This window comes from Hemiscyllium ocellatum, chromosome 10 (assembly GCF_020745735.1).
Source record: "Hemiscyllium ocellatum isolate sHemOce1 chromosome 10, sHemOce1.pat.X.cur, whole genome shotgun sequence".
Lineage (NCBI taxonomy): Eukaryota > Metazoa > Chordata > Chondrichthyes > Orectolobiformes > Hemiscylliidae > Hemiscyllium > Hemiscyllium ocellatum.
This window is the reverse complement of record NC_083410.1, coordinates 113,661,600-113,679,048: the sequence shown is the minus strand read 5'-3', so window position 1 is coordinate 113,679,048 and position 17,449 is coordinate 113,661,600. Positions and strand designations below refer to the sequence as shown.

Here is a 17,449-nt window from a genome sequence, read left to right as displayed (position 1 = left end):
ACATTTCCTACCCAAAGCTTTAACTTTTAATTGATACGAATATCTGCTGGTAACTATCCTGGCAGTAACATTATAATTCAGCACAGTAATTATATACTATTATTGTATATACAACTGGCTAAGCTCAACCACAATTTATCTACATTACTTATTTATTCTTGTACTTGGTGCCTGACATCAAGTTTTAAGTAATAATATTTTGTCAATTCGCTGTATAGTATTCTGAAAATGGTTCTTGAAATGTGGGAATTAATCATCTCAGAAGCTGGGATACATCACTTCAGGGAAAGAGTCAAAAAGGATAAAGGACAATGCTGAAATTCCTAACAACACTGAACTTACTGCACCATAAAACCCTGCGCGGGCCACTGCTTCTTTCCTGGCCAGGTGCAACACTTGGCTGATCTTCTCGGTATACTTCTGCAGTTCGGACTCCTCCTTGGCAAAAGCACGGACTGTCCTGATGTTCCCAATGCGTTCTTCAGCGAGCTGTGAATGGGTGGGAGAAAAATCAAGGTCATTGTTGAATTATTGTTTTTTTATTGGAAAACAAACTAGAAAAACAAAAGATTGGACACAGTTATGTAGCAGGGAAAATACTAGGTATTCGTAAAAAAGCAAATTGATGATCAAAAGTGGAATTATATGTGGTTACACAAGGCCATGAAAGTTTGAGACAATCAGGCACCAGGTACCTTCAGGTTGAAAAGCTGCTCAGTAACAGCTTTTAGTTAGTTAAGTTGCAGTTCACAGAACAAACAATGAGTAGATGCACTCAGACATCTGAGAAGTCTGCAAGCCAAGATACATTTCTCTCACCCACCCTCTGAAAGGGTGCAAGGAAACCAGTACTCAAAAACTTTAAAGATTAAAACTCTTAACACTTGCAAAGACTTTGGTCCAACTGATTGACAAGAGAAGATCCTCAATTCAGGAGCCAACAAGCTGATATAATTGTTAAAAACTAAAAGAATGGTGAGAAAAGTCTTTTCATTCCACCCCATGGTTTTAATACTACTCAAAAAATTCATTCCTTTTTGCCTATGCTTCCACCCATAAGACAGACAATTCTGCAAACATCTTATCTGTTGAGTGAAAGAGTGAGCGAATTTTCATTTATCTTAGATAGTGGTCAAAGTCAGGCAAATTTTACTAATTCAGTTGGTCCTTCATGCGTTTGTGGGAGCCCACAAAATAGTCGGGCTTGATTACTAGCATGCTTTTTCTATCAATATCATAACACTATGTATTTCGAGTCAGAAAAAGCTAGCCAGTTTCTATTAGGCTCCATTTAACACACTATGTCGTCTCAGATTTAATCCCTACAGCCTTAACGAATGACAGCTTGAACAGTGGGACAGAATTACTCAGCCAGCCAGAGATTGCCCAGTAAAGGTAGAGGCAAAGGTTAGAGTCTGGTGTCCAAATCCATCCGACAATCCACTGGAATTGAATCACAGATGATTCATCAGCCAGTCAGGAAATACAATTCCACAATAATTATATAAACTTTCTCATGAGCTTCACTAGAGTTCAGAAGAATGAGTAGGGGGATCTTATGGAAACCGATAAAATTATAACAGAATTAAACAGAGTAGATGCAGAAAGGATGCTCCCAATGACTGAGATGAGGAGAATGTTTTTCACCCAGAGAAAGAGAGTGGTGAATCTGTGGAATTCGTTACCTCAGAAAGCAGTCAAGGGCAAAACATTGCATGGTTTCAAGAAGAAGTTGGTGCTTGGTGCAAGAAGGATCAAAGGATGTGGGGGGAAAGTAAGAACAGGACAATTGAGTATAGACGATCAAATGGCAAAGTAGGCTCAAGGGGCCAAATGGGCCAACTCTGCTCCTATTTTCTGTGTTGAAAAGAGAGGGGCAATGAAGGAGTCAAACATGAACCAAAGTGAGCCAGCACTTCTGTTCTGCTGCTAGACTGCAACAAAACACTTTGGACACAAGGTTTCTATGAAAGGCATCACAAGCAAAAGGTTAACTTGCTCCTCTTAGCTGATCCTAAAATACTTTTGGATTAATACAGTATGAAGAATCTCAACATAATATTTCACATTACATCACAGTAATTGTTAAATTGTCTCCTGGGATTCCTTGCTGCAGATTTCCTATTGCCTTCCTGAAGAGAAGATATTCAATGGGATTAGATTTGACATTGAAATGCAAGATATTACATATCTTTAAATTTATACATGTTTGGGACCAGGCATTTTAAAATAACCAAAGCAGTGCGCTGCTCCCAATGCCAATAGGGTGACACTAAAAATTCACACATACCACCTTATAAAAGCTTAGAACGGTTAATGAAATTACAAATATGTAATCTGCATCTTGTGGTTTCCATCAGTGTGGTCATATACATTCACAATTCCTTTTGTGAAGCAAATCAACACCTTGTTTCCTGCAGTGTTAATATTTATAAGATAGTCATTGATAAGATAGTACTTTTCTCTTTAGGGAAAAAACAAACTTTTTAAAAAAGGGAAAATACCTAGACTTACAGACTAGCTCTCATGAGCCCTGAAAAATCAAAGCACTTTTCTGCCAAGTATATGCAAAACATAGTCACTGCTTCTCAGGCTCTTGATTATAGCTCCACCTTCCATAGCAGAATTCCAAACTCAGACCTAGATCTCAGCTTCCCCCAGTGTAAATGAATCCTTGACTTTCTGACCCATAGACCACAAATCAGTAAAACTCAGTGACAACAGCTCTACCATGACAATCGTCAACACCATTGCCCTGCAAGGCTGCTTACTCAGCCTCCTCCTATTCACCTTATACACTCATGACTGCATGGCCAAATTCCATCCCAACTCCATTTACAAGTTTGCTGATGATACCAGCATTGTAGATCAGATTTCAAACAATGAAAAGACAGAATACAGGAAAGAGATTGAGTGCTTAGCAGCATGGCATAAAGCTAACAATCTCTCCATCAATGTCAGCAAAACAAAGGAGCTGGTGTTTGACTTCAGGAAGTGGAGTGGAGGGCATACCTCTGCCTGCATCAAATCGTGCTGAGCCGGAGTAGATGGTACACCCTGTGTGTATCAATGGTACCTAGGTGGAGATGCTCAAGAGCGCCAAGTTTCCAGGAGTGATCACCAACAATCCACCCTGGTCCCACACGCCAATGCAATGGTCAAGAAAGCATAATAATGCCTCTACTTTCTCATGAGGTGATAGAAATTCGGCATGGCCACGAAGACACTTACCAACTTTAACAGATGCATTTTAAGAGAATTTTCTATCTGGAATTATGGCGACTGGCATGATCTATACTTCCCACTGCCTCAGGAAAGCAACTAACAATCAAAGACCCCTCCAACCCCAATTATACGCTCTCCACCGTCTTCTGTTGGGTATAAGATAAAGAGGTTTGAATACTCGTACAAACAGGTTCAAGAACAGCTTCTTCCAGGCTGTTATCAATGTTAATATTGCTCGCTCTTTCTGCACCCTCTCTGATTCTGTAATACCATATATTCAATTCTGCTACCTTGTATGACCTGCACATAAAACAAGACTTTTCATTGTATCTGGATACATGTGACAACAATAAATCAAACTCAAACTCAACACTCTGACGCAGGAAACACAGCAGCTGATGTTCAGCAAAAACTTATAAACAATAACACGATGACGACAAGATAATCTGTCTTTAATTATGCTGGTTGTGAGATAATATTGACCAGGATATATGAAAAAGACATCTCACTCTTGTCTGCAAGAGTCAGGCCTTTCACACCCTCAAGAAGAGGCAGAGTCTCAGTTTAATACCTCATCGAAAAATCTGCAATACACAGCATTTCTCTCGGTGCAATACTGGGAATATTTTGCATTCTCAACTCTTATCTGGGCCTCGAAATACACAACGTGAGCTACACAGTGCCCTTTGCATCTCCATATTCTCCTGGTTAAAACAGAACCCGAGTTTCGCTGGCAATCAAGGTACAGCAACTGGATATAGTGCCCCAAGAAACATAGGTTAGAATGAATGACCATTGGACTATAGGATATCGGAGCAGAATTAGGCCATTCAGCCCATCAAGTTGATCATGCACAGCAGGTCAGGCAGCATCTGAGGAGCAGGATAAGCCCTTAACCAGGACTCTCCTGCTCCTTGGATGCTGCCTCACCTGCTGTGCTTTTCCAGCACCACACTCTTGACTGTGACCTCCAGCATCTGCAAGTCCTCACTGTCTCATCAAGTTGATCATGGCTGATATGTTTCTCAACCGCATTTGTCTTGCTTTCTCCCCATTGTCCATGATCATTCTGCTCATCAAGAACCTATCTTTGTTTTAAATACACTCAATAACTTGGGCTCAACTATCTTCTTTGGCAACGTGTTCCACAGATTTACCTCCCCTGGTTCAAGAAATGCTATCTGATTTGACTTATTGTCATGTGTATTTTGTTATAAAATACTGTTCTAAAGTGTTATATGGTGTTGCCTTTCTCCAGCGCCATCATAAAATGCAGAAAAATAAACCAAAATACGGAATTAAAAAAGATAGATAAATAAATAGAAAAAAAAACAACTCTACGGTACTTTTTGTTAAGTTTTTCTGGTGGCCATGCATGAGTCCCCTTTGCATGCCGCTGCTGGAATGAAAGTTGCCACTTTTTGGCACCAACTCCCTCCACCGACACTGTCATCACGATGAGTCCTGGCAGTCTACACCGCCTGCGTCACAAGCACACTGTGAAACGTGGACTACATATGCCAGACAGGAGAGAAGACTGAACACCTTCCACTTGAGTATCCGTCATATCCTGGCAAGACGGAGTGTCCAACACAGCGGTCCTATCTTACACTGGCCTTCCCAGAATATACACTCTGATCAGGCAGCGGAGACTGTGCTGGCTGGGCCACATCCATCACATGGAGGATGGCTGCATCCCAAAGGATATCCTCTGTGGAGATCTCACATCCGGAAAGAGGCCCACTCGGCGTCTCCAGGTGCACGACAAGGACATCCGCATAAGCGACATGAAGGCACTTGATATCGTTACAGAGTCCTGGGAACAGCTTGCAGCTGGCAATATGAGATGGAGAAGCACCCTGAACCAACACCTCAAAACAGGGGAAAAGAAGCTGACGAGTGCTTCATCAGACAAGTGGGAAGGAGTGCAGCAGCTCTAGCAGATCAACGACCACATACAGATATGACCTCTGCAACCGGGATTGTCACTCCAGTATTGGTCTCTTCAGTCACAAGTGATGCTGCCGCAGCAAAGCAGAAAAGGTTGAACAGTGAGGATGCAACCCATGGTCAGCCATGACTGCAAGGGACCTCACCAGCGGACCTTGCCAACGCGGACATCACCAATGCCTCCAGGTACTGCACCAGCCAAAACTCGACCTTGCCGCTGCCATGGATCCACTAAAGCAGCTGCTGCTGAAGCTGGATCATGTACTCAACCTAAACTTTCTCCACCACCGCTTAGTCTCTGCCACTAGCAGAAACATCTTCGACACAACCACTCTATCCAGGCCTCTCAGTATTGTGTAAGTTTCAATGGAATTCCCCTCATCCTTCTAAACTCTGAGTACAGACCCAAAGTCTTCAACCGCTCCTCATACAACAAGCCTTTCATCCCCGGAATCATTCTTGTAAACTTCCTCTGGAACACCTCCATCGCTGGCACATCTTTGCTAAGATACAGGGCCCAAAACTTCTCGCCTTCTTGAAATGAATACTAACAAAATGCATTGGCCTTCCTAAATGCCAGTTGAACCTGCAAGTTAACTTTAAGAGAATCCTGACCTCAGACTCCCTAACCCCTTTGAGCTTTTGATTTCAGAGGCCTTTTCCCCTTCAGAAAACAACCTACACCGCTATTCTTTCTACCAAGTGCATAACCTCACACGTTCCCACATTGTATTCCCTCTGCTACCTCTTTGCCCACTCTCCTGGTCCATCCAAGTCAGGCTGTAGCCTTTCCACATATGCCAGACAGGAGAGAAGACTGAACACCTTTCACTTGAGTATCCGTCATATCCTGGCAAGACAGATGACAAAATGCTCTCAGATCCTTTGTCCAGATTGTTAATGTTTAACATCAGTTGGTGCCAACACTGACCACTGCAGTTCTCACAGCGCCAGGGACATAGGTTCAATTCCCGTCTCAGGCAACTGTCTGCGTGGAGTTTGGACATTCTCCCCACGTCTGCGTGGGTTTCCTCTGGGTACTCCGGTTTCCTCTCACAGTCCAAAGATGCGCAGGTAGGTGAATTGGCCATGCTAAATTGCCCATAGTGTTAGGTAAATTAGTCAAGGGTAAATATAGGGTAGGGGAATGGGACTGGGTGGGTTACTCTTTGGAGGTTTGGTGTGGACTTGTTGGACCAAAGGGCCTGTTTCCATACTGGAATCTAAGTTAATCTAACCTGCCATCCTAAAATGGAGCCTTTTATCCCTATTCTTTACCTTGTGCCTTTAAGCAATCCTTTGATCTGGGATCGCTGCTGCAATGCCTCTCTTTCAGGTGACAGCAATTGACTTGTTGCAGAACCATAACACTGCTGAACACATGTAGCTAATATCTGCTTTGACACGTATAACAAAGCCTATGAAATACCATTTGTTAAGCTTGATTTAATTAATATTTTGTATTTTCAAATATTAACAACTTTAAATGCAACTCAAAAGTGCAAGGATGTAAAGTTTGAGACTTGGAACTTCAGCCGTTGGATTCACAGTTGGTGCAGTACTGGCAGGTTCTAGATAATGGTCTTGGTTACTTAACTATGAACCCGCCTAGACCAATCTTTGGTTGCCTCAACCAATGATCCTTTATCAGTTCAATTCAGAACTGTTGCAAGAACATCATCCACAAGATAAGCTTCCTTCCCGATCTCTGTAGGGTTTGTATTTCAGAGGAGTTTGGCTCTAGAACTGGACACTGAAAGCTAGCATGGTAATAGGGGAACAGTTAATACCGTCTTCCAATCAGTCAATATCAAGGCAAATTTCATATTCTTCAGATTGAAATTGTGGGGAAAGGGCATGAAGAGACATAACCTGACTAGCATTAGCCTGAAAACTGACAGTGGAATCACTGGAGATTGAAGCCAACACAAAGCATAAGCTAAAGATGAATCTTTGGCACAAGGACCATGATCCATCTGATTCTTCTTCTGCCATTTGAAGTTCACATTTTCATGCGGAGGGTGGTATGTGGTGGAGGCTGGTACAATTGCAACATTTAAGAGGCATTTGGATGGGTATATGATTAGGAAGGGTTTGGAGGGATATGGACCAAACTGGCAGGTGGGACTAGATTGGGTTGGGATATCTGATCGATGTGGATAGGTTGGACTGAAGGATCTGTTTCCATACTGTACATCTCTATAACTAATTATAGCAATCAATCTCTGATCAATTAATCCAAACAGTCACACCCAAGAAATATAAACCCTAAATAGGGGGCTTTGTGAATTAAAGGTCTAAGATCACCTGATTCTCCCAAGTATGCTTCCTCAACAAATATCATGTTGCAAATTATGCCATAGAATATTTTCCGAAATCTAATTATATTTGAAATAGTCAATTTAATCTGGCAATACCATTGGCAGAGGGAGCCTGTTCTATAAATTGACCTCCTGGATATTGAAATATTGTTTCCATCGGATATTTTTGAATTAATGCACTTCACACACACAGTCTAAGTCTTGTACTCATACAGCTTGTCGTGGTTTCATTATATAGTCTATTTACAATCCTAAACACAGTAACTATATTACCTCTCAACTAGCTCTTTTCACGTTTGCTTAATCCATTCGAACATGTGAGTTTGAAAAAAGTAGTTAAAAATGGTACTGCAGCTGATCAGTCCTGTCTTAGCCAGCAATTATCCATATGGTGAACATCAAATTTGTGAACAATATGAAGCAGTCAAGGCTGTCCAGACAGCTGGAACTGACAACCGGGAGCAGCAGATTCAAACCACGACAAAAGCCGGAGGAAAGATCACAGAAGCGCTTCACAGGAGGCTCCCAAACACTGAGGATGTCACCTAGACAGGGGACAAAATGTCTGCAACACAAATTCCCAGCTCAGCGAACAGAACCACAATATCCTATTTTCCTAGTTGGGTATCAAAATCCAGTGAATTGCAATGGAGATTTGTGGAGACCATGAGTTATTCTTCAAGCAAATTTTGATCACGAAATAAGCATGATATCCAGGAAGAATGATCACAAATGTTCTTGGATAGAAGGGAACCATTCAGTCCATTGTGTCTGGGCTGTATCTTTGAAACAGCTATCCAATTAGTACAATTTTACTGCATTTCTTTATAGACCTATATTTTTCTTCTCAAGTATTTATCCAATTGCCTTTTTCATTGAACTTTTAAATGTGCTTCCATCATTACTTCACACAGTGCACTCCAGATCACAGCAATGCATAAATGAATCCTTAGCACCACATGATTGCTTTGATAATATTCTTAAATCTGTATCTTGAAGTTATTGACCCATCAGTGGAAACAGTTTCTCCTTACAAATTCAACTGAAGCTTTCTCAATTTTGAATATTAAACCTCTCCTTAACCTTTTCTGCTGCAGAGAAACGATTCAGCTTTAACACTCTGGCACCATTTACAGAACAAAAAACAGTACAGCACAGAATCAAACCCTTCAGCCACATGTTACCTTTCTAAACCAAAAATGTTTTACCTCTGAACAGTCTATAGCCCTTTATTCCTTGCCTAACCATATCTGTCAAGACACCTCTTCAACATTGCTCGTGTGTCCATCTCTACCATCTCTTCTGACAGCACATTCCAGGCGCTTGCCACCCTCTTTGTAATAAATTTGCCTCTCACATCTCCTTTAAAATCTAACTCCCTTTAAACCCTTCTACCCTGGAAAAAGACTCTGACCATCCATTCTATCCATGCCTCTCAAATTTGTAATGGTGCCCGCCTCCCCCACCATCCTTCGACATTAGAGTGAAAACAAACCAAGTTCATCGAATCTCTCTTCACAGCTAAAACCTTCCAAATCAGCCAACATCCTGGTAAACTGTTACTGTACCCTCTCCAAAAGCCTGTACATCCTTCTTGCAGTGTGGCGAACAGAACTGCACACAATATTCTAAACATGGCCTGACTGAAGTTCTATACAGCTGCAATGTGACTTATTAGCTGTGAAGGAACTGTGAAGGTTTATCAGGTGAGTGAACTAAAGATTACATTAGATTAGACTTAGTGTGGAAACAGGCCCTTCGGCCCAACAAGTCCACACCGGCCTGCCGAAGCGTAACCCACCCATACCCCGACATTTTCCCCTTATCTAAAACTACAGGCAATTTAGCATGGCCAATTCACCTGACCTGCACATTGTTGGACTGTGGGAGGAAACCGGAGCATCCGGAGGAAACCCACGCAGACACGGGGAGAACGTGCAAACTCCACACAGTCAATTGCCTGAGGCGGGAATTGAACCCTGATCTCTGGTGCTAAGGGGAAGCAGTGCTAACCACTTGGCCACCGTGCTGCCCACAAGGGCTGAAGGAGTTTTCTTTGTGACAGTTCTGGAATCATAATGCCTCCTTAATCTTCTTAATAAAAATGCTAGTCTGGCCAGGTGTGGCCACATCTTATGATAGAATAAATAAAAGCATTACCTGTGTTGCATCAGCCAGTGAATCTTGGGTGACTCGACCAAGTTTGCGCATGTATCTACCATAAAACACTGCAAGGACACCAACTGGAGGAACAATGCCCAGGACAAACAGAGCCAGTTGAGGTGACACGTAAAACTGCTCAACAAAAAAAAAGAGAAATTAAGTGAGCAACATCCATTATGGTCAGTTGACATTTCAAACTATTACAAATTGTCAGGTTAAATCAATTTATCACAAATTTATTACATTCTGCAAAATGTTAAATATCATGAAGAGTTCCAGTTTGAGATAAAACTGGATACAATGAACACAGGCAACAATCAACTATGTACATTCAACTCATTTCTCCAGATAGGCATTTACCTGGATGATTCAAGTTGTGCTAAATACTAGTTACCGTTTGATAACCAACAACATATTTTGAAAATTATTGATAACTAAAGATTAAAATAGAAGACTGATCTGGGAACATTTAATGAGAGCATTTGGATACTGCCTTCTTTTACCTCAGACAGAAAATACAAAAAGGCATTACTCAAGACTTAAAATCTGATTGAAGATTTGTAGCTCGGGTATCCGTTGTTGTGGTTCTGCTCGCCGAGCTGGAAGTTTTTGCTGCAAACGTTTCGTTCCCTGGCTAGGGAACATCATCAGTGCGGTGGGAGCCTCGTGTGAAGTGCTGCTTTGATGTTTCTTCCGGTATTTATATTGGTTTGTTCTTGCCGCTTCCAAACTGACACCCGGAAGCGGCAAGAACAAACCAATATAAATACCGGAAGAAACATCAAAGCAGCGCTTCACACGAGGCTCCCACCGCACTGATGATGTTCCCTAGCCAGGGAACGAAAAGTTTGCAGCAAAAACTTCCAGCTCGGCGAGCAGAACCACAACAATTACTCAAGACTTTATTTTCTCAAGATTGTATTCACAAAAGTGTAAGATATTCACTTGTTTTATCCAACAGGTTTCAGATTCCAGCAGGTATGAATTCTGCCTAGCAGTACAAACCCAATTCACAGGTACACATGAAAGGTACCTGAAGTTTGAATACTGAACTGTTTCGCTAGCTGTCTTAAATAAGGGTGACAGTTGGAGTTCTGCAATGTCTGCTCCAATGTCTGAGTCGAAGGGAAAGAAGATAGCAAATTCTTCTATCCTCAATTACTAATCAGTGATTTCTATTAGAAAATACAGTTATGAGCATAAGATGAGAAGAGAATGAAAATTGGCTGTGCTGCCATATGAAACAGAATTGCCGATTGACAATCTAGGACATTGTTGTTGGCATCAATAAAACTATTATCAGGAAGATTCCACATCTTCAGAGGAGATTGGCATGGCAGGGTAGGGGTGATGGGAACAGACACAGGCAAGGCATTTAAATTGACCAGAACATGGTCACAGCCATTGCAGAGAAATGTTCACAACACGTCCCTGTTGCATGCTGCCACGTACATCTTTTGGACACTCATATGGTCACACAGACTGAAGATTTCAATCAAATTCTGTAAAATTAATGACTTCAGATTTGCATAGGGGTACGTGTTTTGAGTGCAATGTTTGCGAATGGAATTTGTGCAAATTAGAAATGACAATTGCCCTCAAAGTCTGTAAACACCTTGGAAACAAAAGACAAAAAATGTGCTTAAATAAAGGAAACAAAAGTATCATAGTTAACTAATTCAGAAATGAGAATGTTTGCTCATCAGCCCTTTCCCAGCCTTAACAAACCATCATGCCAACACCAGCTGCTGCTTGACCAACAGCTCTTAGGCCATCAGATAGATTCTCGGTCACCGAGCGTCCAAGCAGGTCAGTATCGGATGAAAGTCGGTTTATCAGTTCTCCTGTGCTGGTCTTATCGAAAAACCCAATCTCCTGGCATAGAACTGAAGAATACAATCTTGTCCTTAAACGTCTGACAATCTGTTGCCCTGTGATACACAAAAAAAAACAACAAAAGGGCATTAGACTGACAGTACATGCACCACAGTTAACGTCATACATTCTCCCATCTTGCACGAGTGCAAGATTTCCATCAGTCACTGGTTAACCCTCTGCCAATTTAACACACCCCAGTTGTCAAATAAACAGCAAAATAATGCAGTCACTGGAAATATGAAATTAAAAATAGAATGCTGGGGAAATTCAATAGAAATGCCTTCTCTCTCTCCGCAGATGCTGCCAGACCTGAGCTTCTCCAATGTGCTGTTTCCTTTTCTTGCACCCACAGAGTTCTATAAATGAGGATGTATTCCACTAAAATTCCAAAAACAAATGTGCATTTCATAGTGCAGGTAAGCCTCCAATTCTTTCTAATATCATTACGTCTTCCTCAGTTTCTGACTTGTTCATCTATATCATAGCTTCCTCTTCTTTGTTATTTAGTCACTTCCCTTCAATTGTACCCTTTCTAATCAGCACTTTGTGTTAAAATTATCATGAGTTAATCACCAAGGCAATAATTTTTGCATGAAGTAAGCTAAAATCATCTAGTTTCACAACAAGAGCAACTTAAGCACGTTCTTTAGTTGCATCCACTGGTTTCACTGAACAATGAATTGCATTTAAAAAGCATGCATCTACAGTACAGCGAACCTTTCATGTGGCTGAGAATTCCCAAAGCACACATAAGTCACTGGTGCAAGCCTTACTCCAGGGACAATTCAGTGCCATCGTGACTGTGTGATGTAATGAGAAGTGCCATCTTGACAATAAACCAAGCTCCACTTATCATTTTTTAATGATTTGGAGATGCCGGACTGGGGTGTACACAGTTAAAAATCACACAACACCAGGTTATAGTCCAACAGGTTTAATTGGAAGCACATTAGCTTTCGGAGCAATGCTCCTTCAAAATCATCTGATGAAGGAGCGTCGCTCCGAAAGCTAGTGTGCTTCCAATTAAACCTGTTGGACTATAACCTGGTGTTGTGTGATTTTTAACTATCCCTTTTTAGTGTGGTATAAACAATCCCATGTACCGTTCGAAGAACAGGGAGACACTCCCAATGTACAATACCAGCAAAAAGAATAAGTTAGGAATGTAACTGAATGCTGTACGTATGCCTGGACAAACACAAATCAACACAAGAAGCTCAACTATCTGGTACAAGAATTTAGATCATAGTGGTCATGGAAAGCACAGCAGGTCAGGCAGTTTCCGAGGAGCAGGAAAATTGACGTTTCGGGCAAAAGCCCTTCATCAGAAACGAACGTCAATTTTCCTGCTCCTCGGATGCTGCCTGACCTGCTGTACTTTTCCAGCACCGCTCTGAACTAAACTCTGGTTTCCAGCATCTGCAGTCCTCACTTTTGCCTACTATCTCGTACAAGGTCAGAAGTCACACAAGTTATAACCCAACAGATTTATTTGAAATCACAAGCATTTGGAGTGCTGCTCCTTCATCAGGTCAAGTGTTCACTCTGAAAGCTTGTGATTTCAAATAAAAATGTTTGACCATAACCTGGTGTTGCGATTTCTGACCCAATCCATCCCAGTCCAACACTGGCACCTCCATATCACACCTGTCTAGAACAAAGCAGTCTGCTTGATTGTACCCCATCCACTGCCTTCCCCATACAGTTGCAACAGTGTGCAAACTGCCTAAATCACCAAATATCTTTTAACACATCTTCCAAAATTATAACCTCTATCACCTAGAAGGCCATGAACATACATGGAACTTCCTCTCCAAGCTGCTCACTAACCTGACTTGGAATTATTCTCGAACTGAAAAACCTTGGAACTGCTTTCATAATGCACTGTCGATAAACAAACACCATACAGATTGCAGTAGTTCAAGAAAGCAGCACAATGCCACTTTTCTCAGGACAATACAGGCTGATCCAGCCAGCCATACCCATATCCAGTAGACAAATGAAAAAACTCAGGAGCCCAAAAGCAGAATACTGAAATTTGCAGATGACACCACATTATGTGGCAGAGCTAACAAAAAAAAGGTATCACTGAGAAATAAAGACAAGTTTAATGATCAAGAATGTGTGTGGTAAATGGCAAACAAAAAGTCCACAATGAAAACATAGGCGTTGCATTATGTTAGGAATTATAAGCAGGCCAAAAAGTAAGCAAAAAGATCAGGACATGGGTACAGATTCACAATTTCTTCAGAACACAGTAGTTAGGAAAATGTAGTATATTTGCTGGGAGAGATAAGTGGCAGGTGAAGAAGGAGCCCAGAGGGAGAAGGCAGCCAATAAAAGGATTGTTAATGCTAAGTCCAAGGGAAAGAAAATGGGGACCGGATTAGGAAAAAATTCTGAAGTTCGAAGAGAGACCACTGAACCCAAAAGATTAACTGTTTCTTCTCCACAGACGCTGCCAGACCAACTACATCTTGAAAGTTCCTTACAGCCAAAAACTTGCACATTTTCTTCACCTGAAATCTGCATGAGGTAGACACGGGCAGCATTGGCAGCAGCTCCACATATGAAGACACCACTCAATATTGCACAGAGTGAGGTCAAGCTCCCAGTCACATTCTCTCCAACAGGATTCATGTAAATGGTATCAATAACCTTTCCCAGAAAGAAGGGAGCAGACATGGTCACAAGGCTGGACACACCCAAGAAGCCCACAGCAGCTGGGGAGAGAAAACAATACAAACTTGTAGATATCAGAGCAACACAAGGGCAGGCTGACTGTACTGCAAAGATAAGGAGGTCGACTAATGGGCAATTTATTACAGAAAAAATGGCTGCAGAAGTACAACCAGGAGCCAACTCCCTTGATTCGACACTACAACCATGAAAACACATGCCCTTTTACAATCGAATTTCCACTTGCAGCTTTAGAAACTGTGAATAAAATTAAGGACACGAGAAATCGACACCTTCTCATAGAGCATCTTTTCAGAAAAGCATGGTTGGCATGTAGTACTTCATCATCATTTCATAGCGTTAGTGCAACTGAACCTCAAGTGACATTTCTGATAACCAGAGGTGGGGATGCATTTCCACGGGGAGGGTGTGAAGGTGAATTAAACATAAACTTATAAGAGAATGGGGAAATGGCGCTGACGAGGCTGATTTCAGGAACATTTTGATGAGGAGGGAGAGCGGGGATTGTGGATACGGATGTCACCCCCAGAGTGGGACCACCGAACCCGGGACACTCCATCCCTCTCCTGGGTAGCAGTACTTACCTGACAGCGGCCACCGCTCCGGGTAGGCCAGGGTCAACAGCCTCCTGGCGTCCTCTACCAAAGCTCCGGGAGTGGGGGCCCGACTCCGCTCCTTCTCTCGCGCGGTGTCAGGCCGCTGCTTTTGGGGCAGGAGGCCCTGGGCCGGTGTCCGGTTGCCATGGTGACCCCCGCCGGGCTCAGCTCCCCCGGCCGCGAGCCCCGAACAACAACGCGGCAGCCGGCTCCGCTGCAAGCCATTACCGGCCGCCTGCAGACAGCGTGCGGCCAAGCAGGCCCGGCCAAGTAGCAGAATCCGGGATGCCATTCAGTGCAGCCGAAACAAAGAAAGAGTGGATGAGAATCAGGCCCCGGCCACTGGCATTGCTCGGACCATCCCAAAGGTCCCGAGCGTTTCCTGGTGCTGCTTTTTATTGTTGCAGCCACCAAGCTTGCACCGCCCCCTGAGCCAACGCCAGTGCAGTACCTCTAACATTTCCCAACACCCAATTCAATGCACATTCCAGCTCTAAGCCGCTGTGTCACTCTTCACTGACAACGCCGGGCTTTCTATAGCACTCTATTGTTCATGTTTATTCTCGCTCCTTATGCTCCTGGTATTTCCCTATTTTATAATTTATCTTTAGCCACTTACCTATTCTAAATGGTGTTTTTACAGGCGGATGATTATGGCACGTGCTTCTTTACTAATTTGGTTAAAGATTGTACTATCCTGATGAAGGGCTTTTCCCGAAACGTAGAGTTTCCATCTCCTCGGATGCTGCCTGACCCGCTGTACTTTTCCAGCACCACTCTAATGTAGACTCTGATTGCCAGCATCTGCAGTCTCACTTTTGCCTATATGTAGATATTCAATCAACCAGTTGATGCTTTTGTCTTTTAATCGATTTTGTTTCTTATGCATTTCGCTTGCTTCACAAACAGATTTGTAAATAAGACACAAAAACAAATATTGCTGAAAAAACACAGATGATCTGGCAGCATCTGTGCAGAAAAATCAAAATTAACGACAGGGTTATTAGATTTGAAACGTCAACTCTGCTTTCTCTCCACCTTTTGAGCTTTTCCAGCAATTTGTTTTTATGCCTGACTTACAGCATCCACAGTTCTTTTGGTTTTTATTTAGGATCGTGAGTAAACTGTTCTCCTCTTAGGAGAAAAATTAGGAAGAAAAAGCCTTAGAGTCCGGTTCTGCGTGGGGTGACTAACCCGTAGTCCAAAAGGTGTGCAGGTTAAATGGATTGGCCATGGGGGGCGAAGTCTGGGTGGAATGTTCTTCAGAGGGTCTGTGCAAACTCAATGGGCAAAATGACCTGCTTCTGCCCTGTAGGAATTCTGGGTACAATAACCTGCAGGGCTAAGTACCAATTGTTGGAAAGATGAAATGGAATGGCTGATTATTCAGGTGCAGACAAAAATGGACACACTAGCCTCTTCCTGTGTCATTAACTTATCAAATTGCAACTCAGAAATATTTTTAATATCCTTGAAACTTTGAAAATTCCCCCAAAATCAGAAACTGCATTTGAAATCTGACCACCATTCATTACCCTCATACGCATGCGACCAAGCCTTCAATGGTATAATCTCACATGGGATAAGAAAACCCAAAACCAGTCTGTGCTGTTGGACTGCCTTGCTACTACATTACACAACTTCTTCCACATTTACTTGTTTCCTTAACGTCAACTCCCTTGACGCTGACTCCACTTGCTTCACAAGACATTTGTTCAGACTATAAAGATTATGGTCTCCTTTGTAAGATGGAACAGAATTCCACTTCATATCAGAAGCACTACTAACGGTCAACTTTTCAATACCTCAGGCCACTGACAGTAAGCCCTCATTCCTACAAGATTGATTTTGAATAAGAACAATTTATAGGGCAAACTGCCTAGCTAATTGCTGCTGGCTTTGCTTCTCAACATTTCACACAAATCCAAAATGCATCTCACTCAAATCTACTCCTACCCTATCCCCTTAACCCTGTCATTCTCATGACTAATCCCCACATCCCTGGACACTATGGGCAATTTAGCTTGGCCAACCCACTTCACCATGTTTTTAAAAAAAACTGCAAGATATCAAAGCTGATCAAACAATGCTGTCAATGTTTTGAAACCATATGTCAGAAGTAACTGAATGAGGTTTGACATAAAAAAAGGTATTTATTTTGCACAATATACGCAAGAAAATTAAGAGATCTGCTAACAGGCTGATGAGAATTATTCTTCAACCACACAACTTAAAAAAAACAATGTACATCTAATTGACAGCAAGGCAAATAATTAGCAAAAGAAGTTCAGCATAAAAGGTCAGCATGAAGGCAGTGGTTTGCTCTACTGCCTCACAATACTATGGACTTAGGTTCAGTTCCAGCCTTGGGTGACTGGCTGTATACAGTTTCTGTTTCCCTGTATCATGGGTTTTTGCCAGTTCTCCTGTTTCCTCCCATGGTTCCAAAAATGTGCAGACTCTGGATTAGCTGGGTAAATGCAGGTTACGGGAATACAGCAGTATTCTCTTTGGAAGGTCAGTGCAGACTTTATGGTCTCAATGGCTTCTACAATAAATAGTCGCAAGGTAGTGTATCATTGTAGGAATACGCAAACAATGGGGTATGCTGAGTAC

General features: G+C 42.2%; 1 protein-coding gene and 1 long non-coding RNA gene across 3 annotated transcripts in view; one reads left to right on the top strand and one right to left on the bottom strand.

Moving 5' to 3' along the window:
- LOC132819918 (uncharacterized) overlaps positions 1–14,432 on the top strand; it is a 44,893-nt gene extending 30,461 nt beyond the window's left edge. The window contains exons 2-3 of the long non-coding RNA XR_009645138.1: positions 11,835–11,953; positions 13,993–14,432. This is a non-coding gene — a long non-coding RNA (uncharacterized LOC132819918). The remainder of the gene's footprint in view (positions 1–11,834; positions 11,954–13,992) is intronic.
- Positions 1–15,286, bottom strand: part of abcb10 (ATP-binding cassette, sub-family B (MDR/TAP), member 10) — a 32,997-nt gene extending 17,711 nt beyond the window's left edge. The window contains exons 1-5 of one of the 2 annotated variants that reach the window (XM_060831887.1): positions 14,822–15,286; positions 14,057–14,260; positions 11,388–11,590; positions 9,657–9,791; positions 343–489 (exon numbers count right to left, since the gene is read on the bottom strand). In XM_060831887.1, coding sequence (XP_060687870.1) covers positions 343–489; positions 9,657–9,791; positions 11,388–11,590; positions 14,057–14,260; positions 14,822–15,125 — 993 coding nt within the window. In that variant the 5' untranslated portion in view covers positions 15,126–15,286. The remainder of the gene's footprint in view (positions 1–342; positions 490–9,656; positions 9,792–11,387; positions 11,591–14,056; positions 14,261–14,821) is intronic. The other variant, XM_060831888.1, reaches the window with a different exon arrangement.
- Between the last annotated feature and the right edge of the window lie 2,163 nt (positions 15,287–17,449).